The 24,564-nt window shown below is 38.0% G+C and overlaps 1 protein-coding gene across 3 annotated transcripts in view; it reads left to right on the top strand.

The window, feature by feature from the left end:
- The window catches only part of zgc:162879 (ras and EF-hand domain-containing protein), an 81,307-nt gene that overhangs the window by 38,191 nt on the left and 18,552 nt on the right, over positions 1 to 24,564 (top strand). For all 3 annotated transcript variants that reach the window (XM_026914192.3, XM_026914191.3, XM_034305494.2), the window contains 2 exons: positions 17,200 to 17,290; positions 17,838 to 17,933. In XM_026914192.3, the coding sequence (XP_026769993.3) occupies positions 17,200 to 17,290; positions 17,838 to 17,933 (187 nt within the window). The remainder of the gene's footprint in view (positions 1 to 17,199; positions 17,291 to 17,837; positions 17,934 to 24,564) is intronic.

Raw genomic sequence — 24,564 nt, forward strand, 5'->3', positions numbered from 1 at the left:
GTTGCTAGAAGTCACCAGATGTTGTCATAGACTAATTTGCATATTCATTTATTCATCATTTGCATATCAAATTAGAAATTTGGGTGTATAAAGAAGGAAGATTTTCTGAAGACACTTAGAAAAGGAAGATAATAAAATAGAATAGAATAGGGCAGTGGTTCTAAACTTTTTACAGTAGCTTACCCCCCCTAAGACACTAAACATCCTTTTGCGTACCCCCTCTAGCTCCATAAACCTGTGGACCTGGACTCTCTCACACACACTGCAATTACACAAAATATATTGAAAGCATGCAGATTTTAACACATTTAGCTTTGTAAAACAGCCCCAAATATCAAACAAGTTATTTGCACTCAATTGATGTTATACATTTTTAATAAATCTCACCGATTAATGAGAAGGGTGTGCTTGATGCAACTTGCATAACTCTGCAATGTTGGGTTGTATCAGAGAGACTTTTAGTCTTGCGTCATTTTTCACACACAGTCTGTCTGTATTTATTTTTCATGCTTGTGAGTACTAAGAAGGCAGTCTCACAAAGGTATATTGTCGCAAAGGCAGTAATGTTTTTACAGCACGATTCGCCAGTGCAGGATGCTCTGCATGCAATGCTATCCAGAAATCTGTCAGTGACTTTTGATTGATGGCATTTTTCAAAGATCAACTTGCAGAGAATGTACAACAAACTCAACTGATTGCATATCTCAGGAAAGTATCTGCGCGATTGTGTGGCCAGCTCATTGAGGTGCTCCTTTATGTCACATTTCATACTGTCAGCAAGGTTAAGCTCCTGCAATGACACAGAGCTTCTGTGTATTTCTTGTTAACTCAGAGAGTCAAATTTTAATTAAGGCCTCAATTTTGTCCTGCACATGGAATATAGTTGTGGAAAGGCCTTGTAATCCAGGGATCAGCTCATTCTTTTTTTTATTTTTCTTTTCCTTTTTTTTTTGCCTGTGACCATTGAGACATTATTTTACTTCATTCATATTTGTAGATATGTTGTACTTCGTATTTAAGGGATAGTATGGGTGAGTGGTGGATATAGGAAGTAACAGACAGGACAGTAGATGCGACATGGACATGGTACTTATCAGGGTGGTGGGTGGAGGGGAGCTATGAGGGGATGTGCAAAGAGTAGTAGATGGAATGTTTGTAAAGTTAATTAATGTATAACACCTACTTTGGCTTCTATGAATGTTGCATGTACGTGTGTGTGGTTTAGTTGAGTGTGTTTGTTAGCATTATCCTTGAGATGTGTGGTATGGCTTTGTTTATGTGGTTTGTCTGTAGGGACTGTATTGTTAGCAATTTGAAGTGATTCCCTGGTGTGTGTAGGTGATGAGTGGTGTCCAAACAGAGTTTAATTTGCTAGTTTTACTTTTGATTGAGGCAGATTTTTTTCCCCATTGTTATGTAGTCGATTACTAGGTTCTTCCAATGTGTGATAATTTATTCTTTAATTTCCAGTTTGTTAGCATGGTTTTCTTAGAGATGGTTAGTGCTGTAAGAAGAACTGCTGTTTTCCTTTGTGATGTTGATCCCAGATGTATCTCTGAGTAAGCAGAGTGAAGGGGAGCATGATTTGGTGTGGTTTAGAAAACAAGATATTTCCTTAGTGAGTTGTTGCCAGAAGTGCTTAACTGGTGTGAAGTCCTATATACCGTGTATGTAATCGTCTGCTGATCATTCATAAAGGATGTTCTATCAATTTGACTATGAAATTTTCTTGTTCTTTCATTAATTTTGGTATTTGGATATTATTTAGAAAGTTATAGATGTCTTCTGTGTCCAGATCTTCAAGCGAAGAGTATAGGTCTGAAATGATCTAAGATCAACTCCAACTGTCAAAACTCACACAGACCTGTGTGCGCAAGGTGTGAAGCCCCTCTTCTCTCTGTCAGTGTACCTGTAACAAAGACTCTCACTTCATCTATCTCTCTATCAATGCCACACACTCTCTCCACCCATCTCTTTATCAATCTACCAGTAGCACACACGTTCTCGCTCTCTCCATATTTCTTTCTATTGATCTAGCTGTATCACTCTCTCATTCCTTCTGTCATTTTACTAATAACACACACTCTCCATCTATCTACTTGTCATTCTCTCACTCCATCTGACTTTTTACTTGTATCACTCTATTTGCCATCTATCTTTCTACCAGTAACTGTCTTTCTGTCTTTCTTTTTGCCACCCTTTCTTTCTTTCTGTCTTTTGACTTCTTTTAGGAATGTTCAATGTTCTATGTTCAAGCTTATGAAACAGTTTCAAACTTTCAGACTGGCTTTGTGAAGCCAACATCAAATTTTGTTGTGATGAACTTTACCTATCTAGTTCCTTAATCTTTTGTTCTAATTTACTTTTATTTTCAATGTTTTTCTTTTTCTTATATGATGCATAGGATATTATTTTTCCTCTGAGAATGGCTTTCCCTGTTTCCCATAGTAGTGTTGGTGGGGCTTCTGGAGAATCATTTATTTCTATGAAGGATGCCCCTTCTCTTTTTGATGAAGCTATCAAATTCCAGTTCTCTGAGTAGTAATATGTTAAAGTGCCATCTATAAACAGTCTTCTGAAGGTGATTCCTATTGCAGATTAAGAGATACAGGAGCATGATCACTGATTGTAATAGAGTGAATTTGTGTGATTGATATATATGGCATCATTGAGTTACTAGTTAGAAAGAAATCAATGCAAGAGTGTGTACAGAGAGCTGGTGAGTAATATGTGTATTCCTTGGTGTTCGGGTGTTGTAGTTGCCAACAAATGCGAAATCTAAAGTCAGACATGTATTGCCTTATTGTTTCTGTGGTCTGCCAATTCCATGTTTTATATCTAATGGTTTTATATAATTCTGGGTTGATGACTTTGTTAAAATCGCTGCCGATTATGATTGGGGAGTCCGGGAAATTTGCGAGACACGTAAAGAAGGTACAGAAGATCAAGGAGTTGTGTTTTTGGTCCATATATATTTACTGTAGTTATCGGGCTGTAGTTGATAGAGATGTTTATTATGATGTATCTGCCTTTGAGGTCAGTGATAATAGTGTTATGTGTGAATGTGACTTTTCTATTTATTAAAATTGCTACACCTCTGTTTGCTATTGTAGTGGGCAGAGAGAATGTGGCTGCATTGTGGGGTGTGTAGTTTGAGATGTGTTTCTTGGATTGAGCATGTCAGTGTTTAGTGTAGTAAGATGCTGTAGTACTTTATTATTATTATTATTATTATTATTATTTTTTTTTTATTTATTTATTTATTTATTTATTTATTTAGTCTGAGAACCGATGCCACTGATGTTCCAAGTCACAAATTTGATTGATGTCATGTTTTTGGGAGATCTTTTCTTGGGTTCAGCTCATTCAAATGAGGAAAAAAACATCATCAGATAAACCAGTCGTGTGAGCCACCCATCGTGCAAGCGCTGACCTATTCTAAAGGATGGTAGATTAAAAAAACTTTGTTTGTCCCACAGTTCAAAAAGTCGTGTCAGTACTTTTCCCCTGGATAACCATTGCACGTCCATATGGAGTAACAATGTAATGTGGTCACTGCCCATTTCATTCAACAAACAAGAATTCAGGGGCCAAAACTTTCTTCAGATGGTCAGGTATTAGCAAGCTCCTCTCTGGATGCTGCAATGTACCCAACTTGCACTAGGGGTGACTGCCTGCACACACGTTACCACTCTGCTATGCTTCCCTATTATGGCTTTTGCTCCATCTGTCCATATGCCCACATATTTTGTCCACAAATTTCCATGTGATGTAACAAACTGTCCAAGATTGTAAAAATTTCTTCCCCGGTTGTCCTGGCTTACAGTGGTTTGAAGTGTAGACTTTCAGCTTTGACTCAAGGAGTTTAACAAAAATATTGCGTTAACTGTTCAGGAATTACAGTCTTTTTTTTTTTTTTTTTTTTTTTTTTTTTTTCAAATATAGTCCCTCAATTTTCATAGGCTCAAAAGTAATTGGACAACTGACTATATTTGAAACTGATAATCAGTTTCATGTCCAGGTGTGGCCTGTTTCCTCATTATTTCATGACAAATTAAGGAGATAAAACATCTGGAATTGATTTCACATGTTGAATTTGCATTTGGTAGCTGTTCACAGGAACTCTCAATATGTCCAAAGAGGTGTCGGTGCAAGTGAAGGTGGCCATCATTAGGCTGAATAAACAAAACAGACCCATCAGAGAGAGAGTAGAAACTTTAGGAGTGGCCAAATCAACAATTTGGTACATTCTTAAAAAGAGGGAATGCACTGGTGAGCTCAGTGACACCAAAAGGCCTGGAAGGCCATGGAAGACAACTAAAGTGGATGATTACAGATTTCTTTCCTTGTTGAAGAAAAGCCATTCACAACATCTAGCCAAGTCAAGAGCACTCTGGAGGAGGTAGGCATATCATTGTCAAAGTCTACAATCAAGAGATTCATTCATGAATGTAAATAGAGGTGGTTTACCGCAAGACACAAACAACTAGTGACACTCAAGAAAAGAATGGCCAGATTAGACTTTGCTAGGAATCATCTAAAAAGCATGTCCAGTTCTGGAACAAGATTCTTTGGACAGATGAAACCAAGATTAACTTGTACCAGAATGATGGGAAGAGAAGAATATGGAGAAGGAAAGGAAAGGCTCATGATCCAAAGCATACCACATCATTTCTCTAACATGGCGGAGGAAGTGTTTTGGCATGGGCATGTATGGCTGCCAGTGGAACTGGGTAACTGATGTTTACAGCTGATAGAAGTAGCAGGATGAATTCTGAAGTGTATTGATCTATACTTACTGCTCAGATTCAGTCAAATGCTGCAAAAACATTGATAGTAATTCACTAAATTGTGCAAAAATAGTAACAGCACCATCTATAACTAATCGTTTAATCAGTGTTTTTTTTATATGCTGTTTTTTTAAATGCCCTTCATTTAAAAGAACCATTGTTTTTGAATGTTTTGCTGTTTCTTTTTACTATTTTGCACATCTACATTATCCAAAGTCCATTCTAATAAATAAAAAAAAAAGTTATAAATATATTGTGTAATTTTTCAATCGCGATATATAAGAACAAAAAAAAAATCATAATCGAGAATCGTTGATAAAGCTGAGAAAAAATTAAGATTTTTTTTTTTTTTTTTTTTTTTTGCAATATCGCCCAGCCATATATCCAAGTAGTAAAAAAATCCTTAGATTTATAATTGTCAGTTTGTCTAGTTATTTTTGAGCCTGTGAAAATGGTGGGACTTTGTTAAAAAAAAATAATAATAATGATTCCTAAAAGGTTAATGCAATATTTTTGTTAAACCCCTTGAATTAAAGCTGAAAGTCTACACTTCATTCACATCTTGATTGCTTCATTTCAAATCCATTGTGGTGGTGTACAGAGGCAAAATTAAGAAAATTGTCACTGTCCAAATACTTATGGACCTGACTGTATACTAGAAATTGAGCTAAACCTGCTACATCAGTGGATTCATATATTTGCACAGCCTAAAATTCACTGGCTTGTATATGAATCAGTAGTTGTTTTAGAATGTCTTTTGCCATGTCAGAGATGTGACATGAATAACTTTATTTATTTATTTATTTTTTTTTTTGGGCCATTTCCCCCAGCATTGCACCAGCAATATCAGCTGCAGCTAGAAAAATTAAGTCCTCTACAATAGTCTTACTCACTCTGTGGCTTACCATGTAGGATGCTTCTTATTAAGGTTTTCTGATGTGGTTATAAGGCCCTTACTATTCTGGAGTTGTCTTAAATGTCTTTATTTTTCAAACTAGCATGCTTTGTTTCAAGATGCCTGTGCAAAAAGGCCGGTTTCATGCAGTTATAAGAGAGTATTTTTGCACAAATTACACACTTTGGCTGAGGGGCGTCTTTACCAATGCATGTAAAGCCCAAAGTTAAATATTTTTTGTCATATCTGCATCTCTTTGATGGTCCTTCTGCTTGATGCTTTTCGGGTGAAGGTGAGGGCCGCTCTTAAACTTCTGCTTCATCCCTTTCAGTACCAGTGTTAGCTGGGCTAGTAGCACCGGTGAATATACCTACACTTGTTTCTGATGCTCTGTTGGAAGGACTGGTGGGGGGCTGCTGTCAGAGGACTGCGGATTGGCCATACTGCAGGTAGTAGACTTGCTGTCAGTGGTTGCCTCTCTGGTTTTAGGTTGAATGCTTTTTAGCCACTTATCCATTTTAAGCTGGCTTTTCACTTAGCATGCTATGTAGCCATGTGAGACAAATGCTGGCGATAAATGACAACATGCAGGAGTGGATGCATTTTTCTACTGCAAAAGCATGATTTGATTGGATGCCATTTAACGGACCTTTAGGACACTTTCAATTTAATGTTTATACACTAGAGGGTACAGAATTCCTTTTGCCTACGAGAAATACATGAGTGAGATAAAATTAAGTAAAAGTAATTATATTTGTTCACGTACCTCCATCGTCACCTCAAGAACCCCTGGGGGTATGTGTGCCCCAGTTTGGGAACCATGTGTATAGAATTTAGAATAGAATAGAAAATAATAAATTATAATTTATTTCATGTAGAAAGAAGAGAGATCATTGGTCATAACACCACAAACTAACCTTTTGGTTCCTGCTATCCATCATGCCAATTTTTACCCTCTCCAAGTTGCTGAGGGTGCTGAAACACCATTCCTGATCACTCACATTAACTTGGGTGCATACTTCTGAAATGTATTTAGGGTGCTCATAACAGCTTACAGATTCATGACATCATACAATTTCGTAACAATGATATCCCAGCCTTTGTATAAAAATTATATTGAGCCTTGCCCTATGAGCAAATGTGTTTCTGCACATAGGACTCCTTGGGGGAACAGGGCTTTGAGTTAGAACATATTACAAATAACTAATTGTACACTGCCACTGAACTTTTTTTTCCAGCATTTAGGCAACTAAAATGGAATAAACTGGGAATAACAATACTGCATTCTGTTGATTTTTTTTTAAAATAAAGTAGGCTTGAATACAGTGCATGCTTTCTGCAACATTCCAATTCTTAGTTAATAAGTCTAACAACTATATAATCTATAATGGTTCATAAAATATCAGACTTAATGGCTGAACATAATCTGTTTAGATGCTCAGTATTGTTAATGCTTGTTCAAACAGAGAAGTGGCAAAAAACATGTACAGCTGATGGTGTTGCATGTTTTTTGTCCAATTTCTGGAGTACTGATTTTTTTTAATTTATTTATTTATTTATTTATTTTGGGTCATTGTCAAAGCCTGAGCTATAGACAAATATCTGAGAGGTTGTTTGTCAGTGAACTATTATTTTCTCAAGGCTTCTCTTACAAAATATTTGCGCATCTCCTCTGTGATAAAACTGGCGTTCAGACTGCTATGAATGAATGCATGACAGGTTTTCAGCAACTTTTTTTGCCCATTTCTTAGTGCAATGTATGGATGTTTTTAGTGGTTGCTTCACCTTCTTTTACTGCATCTCAAACTGCATACCAGCATACAAATAGTGTCAATGCTGAAGGTTACCTTTTAGGCTGTTTGCTATACTATTTTGCCATATTATTTAGCTCGCTCCTGATGTGACTGGGTAGAAGACCAAAATTCTGTAGAAGTCTAAAATTGTGTCTAAAGTGGACAGTACAATGGTAACCTATAAGTTCAAGTTCAAGTGGAATTTATTGTCATTTCAGCCGTATACAAGTACATAGTGAAACGAAACAACGTTTCTCCAGGACCAAGGTGCTACATAAGACGACACAGAACAGTACAGAACTACAACGGACTACATAATTTATACATAAAGTGCAGAAGTGCAAACATGTGCAGACAGCACAAGACAGCACAAGACAGCACAAGAGAGCACAAGACAGTACAATGACTACTGGCACAGACAATGGACATAGTAAGTCCCAGTGCAGCGCCGACCAGTACACAGTTCTGTTTAAAGTGAACCTAGTGACAATAGTGCAAATAGTACAAGAGTGCAATAACAGTAGCTGAAATAGTGTAAACATAAGAGTAGCAGCCTAGGTTCAGTATAATATAATGAGTATTGTAGCAGCATAAACATATGCAAAAAACTTGCAAAAAAATTGCAGAGAGAATGGAGGATGCTCAGTTGTGTGTGTATATATGTATGTGTGTGTGTTCCTTCAGTCCAGTTTCTGAGTATTGAGGAGTCTGATGGCATGGGGGAAGAAACTATTGCACAGTCTGGTCGAGAGGGCCCGAATGCTTCGGTACCGTTTACTAGACGGCAGGAGGGTAAAGAGTGTGTGAGAGGGGTGTGTGGGGTTATCCACAATGCTGGTGGCTTTGTGGATGCAGCGTGAGGTGTAAATGTCCATGATGGAGGGAAGAGAGACCCCGATGATCTTCTCAGCTGTCCTCACTATCCGCTGCAGGGTCTTGCGATCCAAGGCGGTGCAATTCCCAAACCAGACAGTGATGCAGCTGCTCAGGATGCTCTCGATAGTCCCTCTGTAGAACATGGTGAGGATGGGAGGTGGGAGATGCGCTTTCCTCAGCCTTCGCAGAAAGTAAAGGCGCTGCTGGGCTTTCTTCATTATGGAACTGGTGTTGAGTGACCAGGTGAGGTTCTCCACCAGGTGAACACCAAGAAACTTGGTGCTCTTGACGATTTCCACGGAGGAGCCGCCGATGTTCAGCGGAGAGTGGTCACTCTGTGCTCTTCTGAAGTCGACAACCATCTCTTTAGTTTTGTCCACGTTCAGAGACACTTGTTGGCTCTGCACCAGTCCGTTAGCCGCTGCACCTCCACTGTGTATGCTGACTTGTCATTCTTGCTGATGAGACCCACCATGGTCGTGTCATCAGCGAACTTGATGTGATTTGAGCTGTGCATTGCTACACAGTCGTGAGTCAGCAGAGTGAACAGCAGTGGACTGAGCACACAGCCCTGGCGGGCCCCAGTGCTCAGTGTGGTGGTGTTGGAGATGCTGTTCCCGATCCGGACTGACTGAGGTCTCCCAGTCAGGAAGTCCAGGATCCAGTTACAGAGGAAGGTGTCCAGGCCCAGCAGGTTCAGCTTTCCAATCAGGTGCTGAGGAATGATTGTGTTGAATGCTGAACTGAAGTCTATGAGCAGCATTCGAACATATGTGACTTTATTGTCCAGGTGGTCTATAAGGTCTATATGCATGAGGTTTTAAGGACAATATCCCATACACAATCCAAATCAGGATTGAAATGGGCAAAGGTCATACACAAAGTAGTACTGCTAGTAGTACAGACAAGGGCAATTCCAAAGAGTAGTAACACAAGGAAATAGTCAAGAACACGGTAATAGCAATCAAAAGATATCGTTAAATCTTGGAATTTACACAAACAGATGTTGGCAGTTAAGAATCTGGACTGGATTTATATAGTCTGTAAACTCGCATGTTATTTTTAATTGTGGAAAAATTCATGTCCAGGGATATTTTAACAGTCGAGTAGTACATTATTTTTAATTTGCAATCTATATCTTGGGTGAAATTTGGCATCAAGATGTTCCCTTTCCACTTTATGAAAGAGCTCATTTAGGATGAGAAGAAAGAAAATATGGAAAACAAATTTTAGAGCAATTTTAGAGCATGCCTATTCACCATGTTAACTGTGCTGCTGTTAATGGAAATGTGTGGAAACATGCCATGTGTGGGCCAGCTTTTTTACTGGCTATGTAGCAGTTAAAGAGAATGCATTTGTTGATTTTAAAACATTTCTAAATTGTCAGTCCTAGCAAGGTCTAATATTGATTCTATATGTGCATGTTATCAGTTTAATCTGTTCAGTACTCAGCTGCGATGATGAAGAAACCTCTCCTTCTGGGGGAAGAGAGAATGATTGCATTAATCTGTGCTTTAGACCCAGATAGTGTATCCTTAACAATATAATATTTCTATACACTTTTTCTTTGTTAGAAAAATTAATTACTATATTCTACATAATTAATTTACACACACATTGTGTATTTAAGATTTAAAAAAATGATGAGCATTTGTGCTCAAGTTTTGTTTGCATATACATTTAGGAAACATGATATGGCATACCTAGCAAAGACTTTTTTGTAATCAATTATATATACACTCACTAGTCATGTTAATAGAAGACAACACCATATTCCACTCCTGTCACCTGGTCTTTTTCCAATCTTTAACTGTCTAATTTTGATTAGCCTATGCCCACTGTAGCCTCAGATTCTTGTTCTTGTCTGATACGAGTGGAACCCCACCACAGTTCCAAAGAATGGTTTGCTAGCCTTGCTGCCTGCTTGAACCACGCTGGCCAATCTTCTCTGACTTCTCTCAACAGCCTACAGAACTGCCGCTGACTGGAAGGTTTTCTGTTTTTTTTTGTTTTTTGTTTTTTTTCTTGCAACATTCTGCATAAACGCTAGACTGACATCCGTGAAAATCCCTGGAGATCAGCAGTTGAAATACTCAAACCACCCTGTCTGGCAGCAACAACCATACCATGGTTCAAGGTCACAAGATCACATTTTTCCCCCATTTTGGTGTTTGATGTGAACATTAACTGAAGTTCTTGACCTCTTGTTCCCTATCTCCCTCACTGTAAAACAAGTATTAAAATAAAAAGAAGAAAAAAAGAAATTTCTCAAGTCGTAATGATTAAACCAGTATTGTATTCAAAAAAAAAAAAATAAAAAAAAATACAAATTATATGCATGATTTTGTGTTGCGCTGCTGCAAAATGATTGACTGGTTGGATTGGATAATTGCATTGAATTGCACAGGTGTTTCTAACAAAGTGGCCAGTGAGTATATATATTTAGTTTTATGATCTTTTTAATTTTCTGTTGTTAAAATAAAATACATTCATACTGTAATTTATTTATTGCAACAATAATATATAAAGGATACCATAGTTTATACATTTAGTCAAGACTGTTCTCACGTTTTGTTTAATTAGGCCAGCAAATTAATTATCTAAGTTGAGTGTATTTATGGGATAAAGTCTGTATTTTATAGCACTGATATTTTATATTATGAGCCTATTTTGACAAATTAATTTGTGTAGTTATAGTTCATGTGATATAACTACACAAGTTGATGCAATGTAACCTCTAGGGATGGTTAGTGTATACAGATAAGATAAAGATAAATTGGTCAAGTCTGGCCTGTGTAAACCAGACATACAGTGGATGTAAAAATTCTACATACCCCTGTTAATATTGGAAGTTTTTTGATGTAAAAAATGACACCATGATACATCACGTCAGATATTTTTCTACCTTTATTGTGATATAGCAACCAACAAAATTGAGTAAAAAAACAAATAGAAATGTTTCAGGTAAAAAAGAAAAAGAAAAAAAAAAACGTGCAATAACCTGTTTGCATAAGTGTGCATACCATTTAACTAATACTTTGTTAAAGCAACTTTTGCTTGTAATACTCAGTCTTTCTTGTTAAGAATCTACCACCTTAGCACATCTTGTTTTGGCCATTTTATTCCACTCTTCCTTGCAAAAATGCTCCTATCAAGTTGTTCTCTCAAACAGATCTCTTGTGCACAGCCCTCTTCAAGTCATTCCACAGGTTTTCAATAGGATTTAAATATGGGCTCTGACAGGGCCATTCCAAAATGTTGATCATCATCTGACGCCATTCCTATGTTGAATTGGATTTGTGCTTTGGGCTGTTATCATGCTCAAAGGTGATTTTCTTTTCTTCAGCTGTGTAAGAGAGGCCTGCAAGTTTTGTACCAAAATATGTGGGTATTTGGAGGGAGCATGATTCCCTCCATCTTGATTAAAGCCCCAATCTCAGCTTGAGAGAAGCAGCCCCATAGCATGATACTGCCCCCACCATGGATTTGGGGTTCTTTGAGTAATAACTTGTCTTGTCTTGGCCCACTTGTATCTTTTAGAATCATGCACAAAAAGTTCTGCCTTGGTGTGATCATAACTCTCTTTGCCACATAGTTTGCGATGATTTAGGTGGGCTTGGAAATAAACCCATAGCCCAGACATGAAGAATATGAGAGATATGAGAGTTATCACATGCAGGAAGTGACCTGTACTTGCCCGATATTCCTGCAGCTCTTTTAGTGTTGCCATAGGTCTCTTGGCAGCCTCCCTGATAAGATTTTGTCTTGTCCTTTCATATAATTTGGAGGGACATCCTGTTCTTTGTAACGTCATTGTGGTGCCCCATTTTCTCCATTTGGTGTTGATGACCTTCACAGTGTTCTACTGTACATCTTATGCTTTGGAAATTCTTTTGTAACCCTCTCCTGATTGATACCTTTCCACAATGAGATCCCGTACATGCTTTGTAAGTTCTTTACGGACCATGGCTTCAGCAGTCAGATGAAACCAAGAGGATGTCAAGAAAAATAAATGGGGGAAACAGCTGAACAGGTGTATGATTATTACTTATGAACATAAGTTTGAATGTGATTGGTTAATTCTGAGCACAGTCACATGCTTCATTATTAAAAAATTGTGCCCACTTACGCAACCATGTTTTTTCTTTTTTTTTTTTTTTTTTTTTGAATGTTGCTTTTTTTTCCTCTTGAATTTTGTTGGATCCTATATTGCATTAAAGGTGGAAAAATGTATCTTGGTTTCGGCTAGGCCCCTTAGTTCCAGTGAAAGGAAACTGATAATGCTGCAGCATACAAAGACATCCTATACAGTTGTGTGCTTCCAACTTTGTGGCAACAATTTGGGGAGGAACCACATGTGGGTGTGATGGACATGTGTCCAAAAACCTTTGACCATATAGTGTATATTTGAACAGAATAAGCACTTTAAGGATTCTTTAGGTGGTTGTTACTGCTGCTGCCACTGCACTACAGGTAACATGAGAAATAGAAGTGTTTATAAGATGTTATACATGACCTTTCATATCGATGCTTCTGTGTTGCATTTCTTGGAAATTAGAGAGATAAACATCATTTTGCAGTATAAAGTGTTGTTGCAGTGCATTCACTTTCACATGCTTTAATGTTTACTCTGCGGTTTTGTCACACCCGACCCCTACCACAGCTTTGTATGCACAGATGGGTCCAAAATAAAAAACCAAGCATCTGCAGCAGCAGTAATCAACCACCAACACTATGGCATTCGTATTCCAGGCAAAAGTTCTATTTTTACAGCAGAAGCCCGTGCTCTACTTCTTGCTCGGGAACATATTGAAAATGCAAAGGAATGGAATATCATATTGTTCAAAATCATCCAATAATTATTGACATTTTAATTAAAACAAACCAGTTACAAATACACAATCACAGCATAGTTTTCTGCTGGATTCCGGGACATAGTGGCATCTTTGGCAGTGAACAAGCAGACATGGCTGCAAAAAAAGCCCTCACGGAAACAGAGAGTGCAAAACACCACCTTCCGACCTTAAGCCCAAAATAACACATTATTGAATGTTTGATTAATACAGAAACATTTTGCCATGAAATAGCCTTTGAAGCTGATATGGCAAACTTTAATACAATCAATCAATCACTGACTATCGTGCCCAACAAGTGATCTGATTGGTCTCTGATCTGATTTTCTCTTGACACATCATAGACAAGCTTTGATTAGATCTCTGTATGTATGTGTCCTGAGATATGGCCTGTACAGGCTGCAAGTTGAACTTTTATAAATGTTTTAAGAATAATGTGCAAAAATCTATCTAGCCAACTATTTTTTAACCATTTTAACAAATATTTTAAACTATAATATTTAACTAGCTAATGTTAGGTGACTGGTTCGTGCTTTAAATTATATTCTGTTTTTTTATGTCGCAATGAGGACAGTTACATTTCGGACACATTGGGGCAACACAAAGCATTTTTGTCATATTAATTTTCTATAGAGACAGATGATCGGGGGAGTGAGAGGGCAGCAAAGCAGGCAAAGAGAGTGGAAAAATCAGAGAAATTCTTAACTTCATGCAAATGGAATATTGATGAGCAGCTGTCAATCAGCTTGTTTTATATGGCATGGATCTTATCAGGAGTCGCACACATTCTCGGATGGCCAGCACTGGACTCAGTGCAAGATGGAGGAGATAGCAGCGTTGGAGCAACTTAAACCTAATTACAGCAGCACAATGACCATGCAGCCGTGAATACTGAAATAGTCCTCACTGCAGAACTAAATGTCCAGGGGGGTGGAGCTGGATCTGAGCCAACAGCTTCTATAAATTTAAGCCTAACCCATACAGTGCAACATGAAACAACATATTTATCCAACACGTTCCAACATTTATAACAACACATGAAACACACTTATCCAGCCTGAAATACTGGAAATACACTTATCCAGCCTGAAAGTTCTCTCCATCCCCTGGACCCAGATGGAAGGAGCTGGATCAGGTCTGACTCCACCCCATGGACTTTTTCTGCACTTTCTGGGAATATTCGCTGAATCAGTACTTGTGGCCGTGAGATTGATCTGCACAGATGAGAAGGGTACAGCATAAGCCATGCTGCAAAATGTTCTGCTGGTAGCTTGCTATATAGTTTTTCTGCCAGAGAGGTTAGAATTTCTAAATTTTACATCTGATAGCTTCAAGATGAAACAGTCAGGCACTCAAATTATGACACATCTGCTTTGTTAGGTGCCCTTGCACAATCACCTTAGATAAATGAAGGCTTAATTTTTTTGTAAGTTGGAGAAGGTGTTAATTCAGTCTGTAGTAATTTGTGGACTTTTGTGGTGTTTAGAAACTACCATGACAAGGTAACTTTGACTTATGAAAATGGTTGGTCTTTGCAGATTTTTTTCATATTTAATCATTTCCCTTGATGCAATAATTTTGTGACTTTTTGACTGATCTAGCTGCAGTTCAGCCTACTGTTCGATGAATGGTACATTTATCTCCTTGGCTGTTTTGAATAAATGGACCAAGACGTGATTTACTGTGTCTCTGTTCTACTTCTATCTTCTACTATGTCATGACTATCATCCAGAATATTGTGAAAATGGAACATTTGTAAAAGTGCTAAAATGTAAGGTTTAACAGGTCTTTTCAGTTCTGTATAATTGGCATGATTTCCATATCAAGATCTCATATGTTACAAAAAGATATTGGTTTGAAATTGTAATTTATAGATTTTACATTGAATAAGCAAAAATATCACATAATGTCAGTCTAGACAAATGCCATGGAGTTATTTGTTAGAATAACAGACCGACTGGCATTCTTATGATTTTTAATATCTTGGAATCTGCAAGTAGATTATTTTTATTTGTTGTCCTTTAACTGCACATGCCTCTTGAATTGTGGGCTGTCACACTGCACACAAACAATGGCAAGACATGCTATTTATGTCTCAACAATATCGCATACATTTTGTTTGCTAATAGGGAAAATGTCGGCACTGTGCCTTTTTTGTCTGCCAGTTTCTATGAGAGAAGATTCTGTGCCAGTGGTCACAGTGAAAAAACTTGTGGCATGCAGACAAAACTTTAATTTTGCTTGATTTCTTCAGGAAAAAAAAAATCAGCAGTGGATTGCTTTTTAGGAGTTGCTGAATGTGTGTCAAAAGTGAATACTGTTTACTGTTTACTGTTTGCTGCATTGTATTTAAATAACATCAGTGCATATGATAAGAGACAGACTGGCGTTCTTATGATTTTTCAACATCTTGGAATCTTTACGAAGAACTATCACCTTTATTAATCATTTTCAGAGAGTATGGGCTGGTTATGTATTTACTTACCCAGTCATACTGTGGTTATACAACCAACATATTTTACCACATTATTTATTTGCAATTTAAACAAATAGAAAGTCTTCATACCCACATTGTTTGATTAATAGGAAATGCAAATGATGGGGAGGAGAATGCTTTTATTCAGTCACACTACATTAGAATGCAAGCTCTTTATTATGAAATAAAGGTCAACTTTTACCCCTTTCCATTTAACACACTATGATGTACTTTTAAGGATATTTTAGGATTTTGTTTGCCATTTTTAATCTGGTTTAAACAAAGGTATTCTTGTAACTAATTTTCTAATCAAAGTCTATAATCATTGCAGGATGTGCATAGTTGTGTAGATGCTCTATGTTTTATCTGTTTATTAGCTATATTTATTGGCTATACATGGCTGTATTTTTCTTTTTAAAAGACAGCTTTAGAACATCTTGCAGTGTTCATAATTCACAAGTAGATGCCTAGTTCTTGCTCCTGTACAGGGCCCTCAATGAAAGTGACCAGATAGCGCTAGCACATTTACAAAACAGCTTTTGTCTCTAGCCATTCAGTTTATGAAACCTTAGATTCTCCAAATACTTTTGTCACTGTACCTTCACCTGTAACTGAATGTAAAATGTAAATGTTGACTGATTTAACTGGATTTTCACCACTCCAGCTGTTTAAATAACAGGGTTAAATCAGACTTTTGATAGTTGAAATTGACAGATAATCCAAATCAACATTTTGTGAAATTATATGCCATATTTCATTTAAAAAGATTTTATGTACACTCCTCCAAATTGGCAAATATTAAGCTTTTAATGGTCTTAACATCAAATCATTGGTCAGAAAATTAGCAAGAATTGAACAAATGCACACTGAGACCTCCTCTGCCACCAACTTTTGCTGCAGTGAACTGCTTGGGGAAAAGCTAGAAACTGGGAAATTGATTTATATAGTCTTCTTATATGCAAAGGTAAAATCATATATATATTTTTTTTAATTATTATTTGGTTATCTGCCAGACCTGCCAGACCTGATGTAGCCAATTTGTTGTTAAGACCATTAAAAGCTTAATATTTTGCCATTTTGGGCTTGGCCCTTTTTTTTTTTTTTTTTTTCCCTCCGGGAGTGTAGCTGCTTAATGACATTTATGCATAATAGAAAGATGTGTTTATAATGCTCACACCATAATATTGCTGATATCCAAGCTTGCTTTAAATAATCTTTTTGTGGACAAATATTCACACCTTCATTTCTTTTCCCTCCTTTCCTGCCATGTGTCCAGAGTTTGATTCTGCTAATAGCCATCTGGTGATTTTGATCCTGTTGTGAATGAAATACAGTAATAAAGTACTCAAAAAATAAATTGTATGTATACTGCAGCTGCATTAGAGGTTGCTCAGCACTCAATCTCTACTAGCTTCTTATTTGATGAACAAATATCCAAGTTAACTAAAAAAAAAAAATTATTTTATGCAGTGTGTGGTATATAACTGGCTGTGATGTGTACTCTTCATCATAACAGGGCAGAGGAGATGATGAGCACTCAATTGTCAGAGATGGAAGAGGATTTACAGCAGCAGCTAAGTTACAAAGAGTTGACGGTCCAAGAGGAGGTGATTAAAGTGGAGTTTCTTCAAGTTTGTTTAATTATTACTTTATTTACACACCCCACTGAGACTAAGATCTTACGTTGATCTTGTGCTGTAAAAAAAATCTTAAATAAAATGTAAATATACAAGATAAAATTAAATTAAAAAATGCAAACATCAAATAGCTATATTAAAAAACCCAATTCAACAATACTAATGTAGGTAACTATGTATGAACCCTGAGTAACCTAGGGGTGGTGAGAATCGCCTATATAGGTGATTCACTGCACTGGTGGTTAAGAGGGGTGTAATAGAATGCAATAGCATATAGACACAAATTACCATTAAGGCTATACTGTAATTTTTCCAATGCTACAATTGTTTCTCAACTTGGAAAGTTTGTTTTTCAACTTGAATCTTGAAAAGGTTCTTTTCCCCTGGACATTTCTGTACAGGCTGCATTTCTCTCTGATTTTCACTCATAGCAGCTCCTCTATGGAGTTTTGTAAAGGCCTTTATGCAACTTGTGTATATATGACAGAAGTGGTCTTCTTGAATTTCATGGATCCAGGAGCAAAAGAAAATGGAAGGGGCCATTGAGTTGCTCCAGCTAAAGCATGAGAATGAATTGCTGGACCTACAATCAGCAGTAGAGAAGCTTACACAGGTAAGATACAGATCTGCTTTATGGGGGGAAAATGGGCCTATTACATCTGTGTTTCTTATACTGTATAATTATGTACATTATATAAAAATTGTATTTATTTTTATTTGTTCTCCTTTAACTGAATAAAGGCAAAATGTGATTTGTGTGTCAACATTCACATGCATTTTGTTTGCTGATAGGGAATACATCAGCACTGTGCCTATTTTTCTGCCAGTTTTTATGAGAGAAGATTCTGTGCCAGTGATCACAATGAAAAAACTTGAAAACAAATAGAGAAATGGCATTGCCACACTGAAAAGCAAAATCTTCATTGCTCTTCTTGCTCTTGCTTAATCTCTTCAGTAAAAAAAAAAAAAAAACAAACAGCAGTGAATTGCTTTTTAAGACTTAAATGCTTAATGTGTGTCAGAAGTGAATGCCATTTACTCTGCTGCATTGTATTTAAATAACATCAGTGTAGTATATGAACCATGCCAAACAGAAATGCTATCACTGAACACTCATAGCCCTGAGTAGTACTCCAGCATGGTTGTGAGAAGGGCCTGAGTGCATCTTGGAGATTGAGCTTTACTTTCCATGAGATATTACCATCACCATATAAAGAAATACCCATTATAGTTTCTTATTGGCTCAGTGTTGACTTCCAGTTGGCATGCCAATGGAGTAGACGCATGGACAACAGCCTCCCAGTAATTTTACAAATAAAAGTATATAAATCCCCAGAAACTACCACCAACTTGCATCTGTATTATTTTCATATTGTTAACTATTACATTAACATCACAAAATGTCATCCAAAGAAGGGAAAAGCTCCATGAAACTCCAAGTAGCATTATGATAATTGGAATTACTGCCTTCTTCGAATGACGTACAAGAACGCTCTCAGCCGAGTTCAAATCTTCATATAATGTTGTTGATTCAAAGCTAAAATTTATTCAATCTAATGAAAGATTCTAAAGCTTATCAAAATATGCTTTACCTACATTTACGATGGCCTTATAAAAACTCACAATGGCTGTTAGACAATTGTAATTGATATTTAACTCCATTAGCTAAATATAACCTAACTACACTCACCATCCACTTCATTAGGAACACCCGTTGCACATTCATGCAGTTATCTAATCAGCCAATCACGTGGCAGCAGCGCAATGCATAAAATCATGCAGATACAGGTCAAGAGCTTCAGGGAGCGTTCACATCAAACAACAAATTGAAGAATAAGTAGGATCTCTGTGACTTTGATATATACCATAACCAATAATATTAAATTCTAGTTTTATGCCAGAAAAGCAATAGACAATAGACAGAATTCCTCTCTGGGTGTCTAACAAAATAGGTCAGCAACAGGGGAGTTAGCTTCTAGCTTCCATTCCAGATGCTGAAAGAGCAAAGGAAGTAAATGGTCGTGACCTAGACATGGAGGACTTACCTGTCAAAAGAACCCTGGGCATCTAGTAGTGGGTTGAAGATACCAGTTCCCTGTAAACATCAATGACTCCCCTGTTGCTGACCTTTTTTGTCAGATTGAAGCCTCCAGCATCACAGAGTGATTTCACTTATTTACAAAGTGAAATGGAATAGCCTTCTGTGTCTGCAACTTTCAACAAGTCATTGAAGTAAAAGTTGTTCTTGCCTCTGTTGATGGCTTCACTTGAGAATCACCCGTTGGTAGGAGCTCAGCTTTAAGAGATTTTCCCTGGTACGACACAGAGTAGTGAAATACCACTTGCGCCCAAGGCTCACTGATGCGTGTGGGGAGTGAAGGCTAGTCCGTTTGGTCTGATCCCACAGAAGAGCAATTGTAGCACAAATTGCTGAAAAGTTAAAGCTGGCTATGATAGAAAGGTGTCAGAACACACAGTGCATTGCAGCTTGCTGCATATGGGGCTGTGTAGCCACAGACCTGTCAGAGTGCCCATGGTGACCTCTGTCCACTGCCAAAAGTGCCTACAATGGACAGGTGAGCATCAGAACTGGAACACGGAGCAATGGAAGAAGGTGGCCTGGTCCGATAAATCACATTTTCTTTTACATCACATCATGCGTGTGAATCGTTTACCTGGGGAAGAGATGGCACCAGCATGCACTATGGGAAGAACGCAAGCTGGCGGAGGCAGTGTGATGCTCTGGGCAATGTTCTGCTGGGAAACTTCGGGTCCTGGCATTCATGTGGATGCTATTTTGACACATACCACCTACCTAAACATTGTTGCAAACAAATGGCAATGATGGCAACGGTATTCCCTAATGAAAGTGACCTCTTTCAGCAGGATAATGTGCCCTGCCACACTGTAAAAATTGTTCAGGAATGGTTCGAGGAACGTCACAAGGAGTTCAGGTGTTGACTTGGCCTCCAAATTCCCCAGATCTCAATCCAATCGAACATCTGTGGGGTGTGCTGGCCATCAAGTCCGATCCATGGAGGCCCCTCCTCGCAACTTGCAGGACTTAAAGGATCTGCTGTTAACGTCTTTGTGCCAGATACCACAGCACACCTTCAGGGATCTAGTGGAGTCCATGCCTCGACGGGTCAGGGCTGTTTTGGCAGCAAAAGGGGGACCAACACAATATTAGGCAGGTGGTCATAATGTTATGGCTGATCGGTGTGTGTGTGTGTGTGTATATGTATATATATATATTTGCATAAATTATGACTGACCTTGCTCAGTTGTACATGTATCCTCACCATGAAGACCATTCACCACCCAACCTAGCAATGTCCTTATAGTAAGAGATCGAATACCCTGGCTATTTGTGACTTCCATCAACTGCAGTGCATTTATTCCAATGGGCAGTTCGATGTCAGCATCGACATTGTATCTTCCAGATATTTGCATACCCAATCATTAATTTTGTATGTCTTCCTCTTTAGGATTGTGATCCTTATGGAAATACATTCCTTGTTGAGTATAGACATCTGTTATCTCCAAATATGTATTTCCAAACTACAAACTTCTAAAACATTCAACAGGCTTACTGTGCACCACGGTGCAAGATAGGATGCAACATTGCTTGTCTTTTGTATTAAGCTGCCTTCAGCCTTTCTGTGGGGAAAGAAGTAGAACTTCCAGGATCAAGAAATGCATAAGTTTGAATGATGCAGTTTGAGATGCTCAGTTAACTTATACTGGTATAACTGCTATAAAATTGGGTCCTGTATCATTCTGGCATGTCTTTCCATGCTGTGAGCAAGATAAATAACTGCAGCTTGTTCTTTTGTTTGTTGCAGAATGTCATGTGCAGTGAATTTCCATTTTTCTTTTACATTGTAAGGAAGATTGGATGTTAATATTTGTAGATTTGAGGGAAGGTAAACAGTTGCAGCAACATCACAGAAAAAATACATAGCTCTGTAGGGAAAATGGGTCTGTTTACACAAGAAGCACTAGATATTCAAGGTACATACCAGCAATATAGATGCTTCACTGTAAAATTAATGAATCAGTCTCATTAAATAATCAGTATCATAGAATGTCCCCTTTTAGAGGACATTGCAAATAAGTGAAAATTATTAAAACCTCAGTTTTAGCTGAGCAATAATAATGATCAATGACTTGGTGTCTGAAGGCATATTTCTAAATAGTTTGGGTTCCTGCAGTATCAAAGTAATAACCACAACACAGCAATCACGTATGTGTGTATGTGTCTGAGAGAGAGGGAGAGAGCATTTGGGTGTGTGGACGTGCCCTCTGCTCTAAAGCTCGGATGGCTGTGGTTGCCTTCATGCTGAGCTTATGAAAACGAACAACAATGTGAGATACATGGCCATGCCTCTAAGTATGTGCAAGAAGGAGAACAATAGGGAGAGAAATATGGTGGGGATGTCAACGACTCCACATGTGGTGAATGGCCAGCGATAGAAGCTATAAAAACATTTCTAATGACAAAATAAGTTCCAAACACAGTAATGTTAATAGGAATAACATTACTGAGATCCAAACTCTTTTTTGCTTGACATAATGGAGATCACTGACAGAATGATTGTGTTAGTAAGCACAGTGTGAGATCGCATACAAAGATTAGAGAGAGTGTGTGACAGAGGACTCTGTTACTGGCCGGGACAGCACCCCCGCCCTCTTCTAGTTTACTACACATCATCTCCTCACACACCTACAGTTGTTTTAGCCATTCCCTAGGGTGTACACTTGGGTCTGTGCTATCACCCTATTTCACACATGCTTACATTCTCAATATATATTACTCCTCCCTACTGATCGCCATTCCCCAATAAACACCCACACACCAGATGAAGTTAAAATATAAAATTTTTTATTACTTATCTGCATATTTGTTCATCTTTGTTTGTGTGGTATATTGTCCATCATGTTGCGTTTTCCGTGTCCAGTCTGCCGAGGGTATGGTAAGCACAAGGTGCTAAACGCAGGTGACAGTTCGCTAGTCCTTAAATCAGAGATTTTCCTGCACCACGCCTGCATGACGCCTCAGGTGACTGGACTGTCATAAGTGTTTGTGGCTAGGGGTGAAAAGGGAAATCTTTCTTTGCTAAATTTATGAGAATCAACATATTTATGGAGAGATAATTTACACAGTTTATAAATAAATAAATGTTTATATATATATATGTATATATATATATATATATATATATATATATATATATATATATATATATATATATATATATATATATATAGTGTGTATGTATATATATATATATATATATATAAAACATGATGTATACTTACCTTTTTCCTTTTTGTAGAGGATTGATGTGATGATACTTACCTGATACCTACCTTTTTTAATGGGACATTCCAAGTGGTCAGAGCCTCAGCTTTATTATAGCATGGCTCCCACCTACAGTCATGGTTGGTTGGAGAGTTGAGTTGGGAGTAGAGTTGAGTTATGTTAAGTGTAGTGCTATTGGTAGTTTTCTTTTGTGATCCTTTGAGTTAAAGGAAGGTTAGCCAAGTGCTGTGTGTATATACATTTGTAAATATTCATTCTTCATTTTTTTCACTAAATTTTGTAAATATTTTGTGCACTTCTGGGATTATTTGTACATCATGGACACTGTAAATAAACAACCTTGCGCTGATGTGCTATTGTGGCTGAGCCATCATTCTTGTGCCAAGAGCCCTCAACACACCTCATCACAAGTGGTGTCAGAAGTGGGATAGCTAGCCACAAAACAGTGCCCATTGGAAAAAGGACCAGGAAGGGTCTACAGTCCCAGAAAAAGACTGTACAGGGGAACGTGGCTTAGGACACTCCCCAAAGCTAGCTCACCTCAGCACATGCCGGTCACGACCACCTCAGAGATGGTGACTCTGATGCAAGACTTCCTAGCGGCACAGCAAAGGAGGGAGGAGAGCCTCCTCTATGAACTCCGAGGTCTCCAAGAGTCGGAACGGTGTTGAAGGCATATATCTCTATGGATGAGGACAGAGCCATCATCTGTGATGACCTGAGGGAAGTGCTGTTGGAGAAGTTCAACATCTGCAGAGACCTACTGTCAACACTTCAGGCAGACATCGACACCCCTGGAAGAAACACCCACTGAGACCTACCACTGTCTAAAGGGGCTCTACCCTCGTTGGGTTAGACCAGAACAACACACTAAGGAAGAGCTAAGAGAGCTCATCATCCTAGAGCAGCTGCTTCATGTTCTGCCTTACGATGTCTGGACCTGGGTAAGAGAACACGAACCAACGGATGGACTGTCTGCTGCCAGACTCGTGTCACAGTACCTAAATGCACGTCAAGAAGGACTGCCACGTCAACAGTTGTCAGGTGTCAGAGGTACCAAGGTTGCTGATCAGGGCAATGAAGGTAACACCTCTACCTTCACTAAAGGACTTGTGTGTTTTTACTGCCAGCAGCCAGGCCATAAAACCTCTAATTGTCCTGTTCATAAACCAAAATTGTCTAGTCTTTGTTATGTACCAAGGAAGGGTGACAACAGTAAAGACAATTTATGTGAGCTTTCTGTGAAGTGATTGCTAATGGTCAAGATTTAAAGGCACTCATAGACACAGGAAGGTCAATGTCTATCATTAAGCGGTGTCATGTCCCTGAAACCCTGATTAACTATGCAAACACCACTGCTATCCAATGTGTTCACAGTGACAAAAAAAAATTTATTTTACTGCTGAGGTTACAGTCAACATCAATGTCAATGAACAGTTATACCTGATGAGTGTTGGGGTGCTGGAAAGACTGCCAGCTGATATGATTTTGGGGTGGGATGTTCCTGTGTTAAATGATCTATTGGGAAAATCTATATGTCATGCCACTATAACTGCGGTGTCCTGCCCAGTGCTAACAGGGGCCAAAGCCAAGGTTGGTTTGAAGCCTCTGCCAGGCTGCTCTGGATCAATATACCAAGAAAATCATGATTTTATTATTTAAAATTATTTACAAAATTTTTGAGAATCAACATGCCTATGGAGGGATAATGCAAATATCTACACTATAATCATATTAAATATTGTGTGTATATATAGAGTCAGGTCCGGAAGTATTTGGACAATGACGGAGTTTTTGTGATTTTGCCTTTATACACCACCACAATGGATTTGAAACAAAACAATCAAGATGTGATCGAAGTGTAGACTTTCTGCTTTATTTTAAGAGGTTCCACAAAAATATGGCATTTACCATTTAG

Source organism: Pangasianodon hypophthalmus, chromosome 6, assembly GCF_027358585.1.
Source record: "Pangasianodon hypophthalmus isolate fPanHyp1 chromosome 6, fPanHyp1.pri, whole genome shotgun sequence".
Lineage (NCBI taxonomy): Eukaryota > Metazoa > Chordata > Actinopteri > Siluriformes > Pangasiidae > Pangasianodon > Pangasianodon hypophthalmus.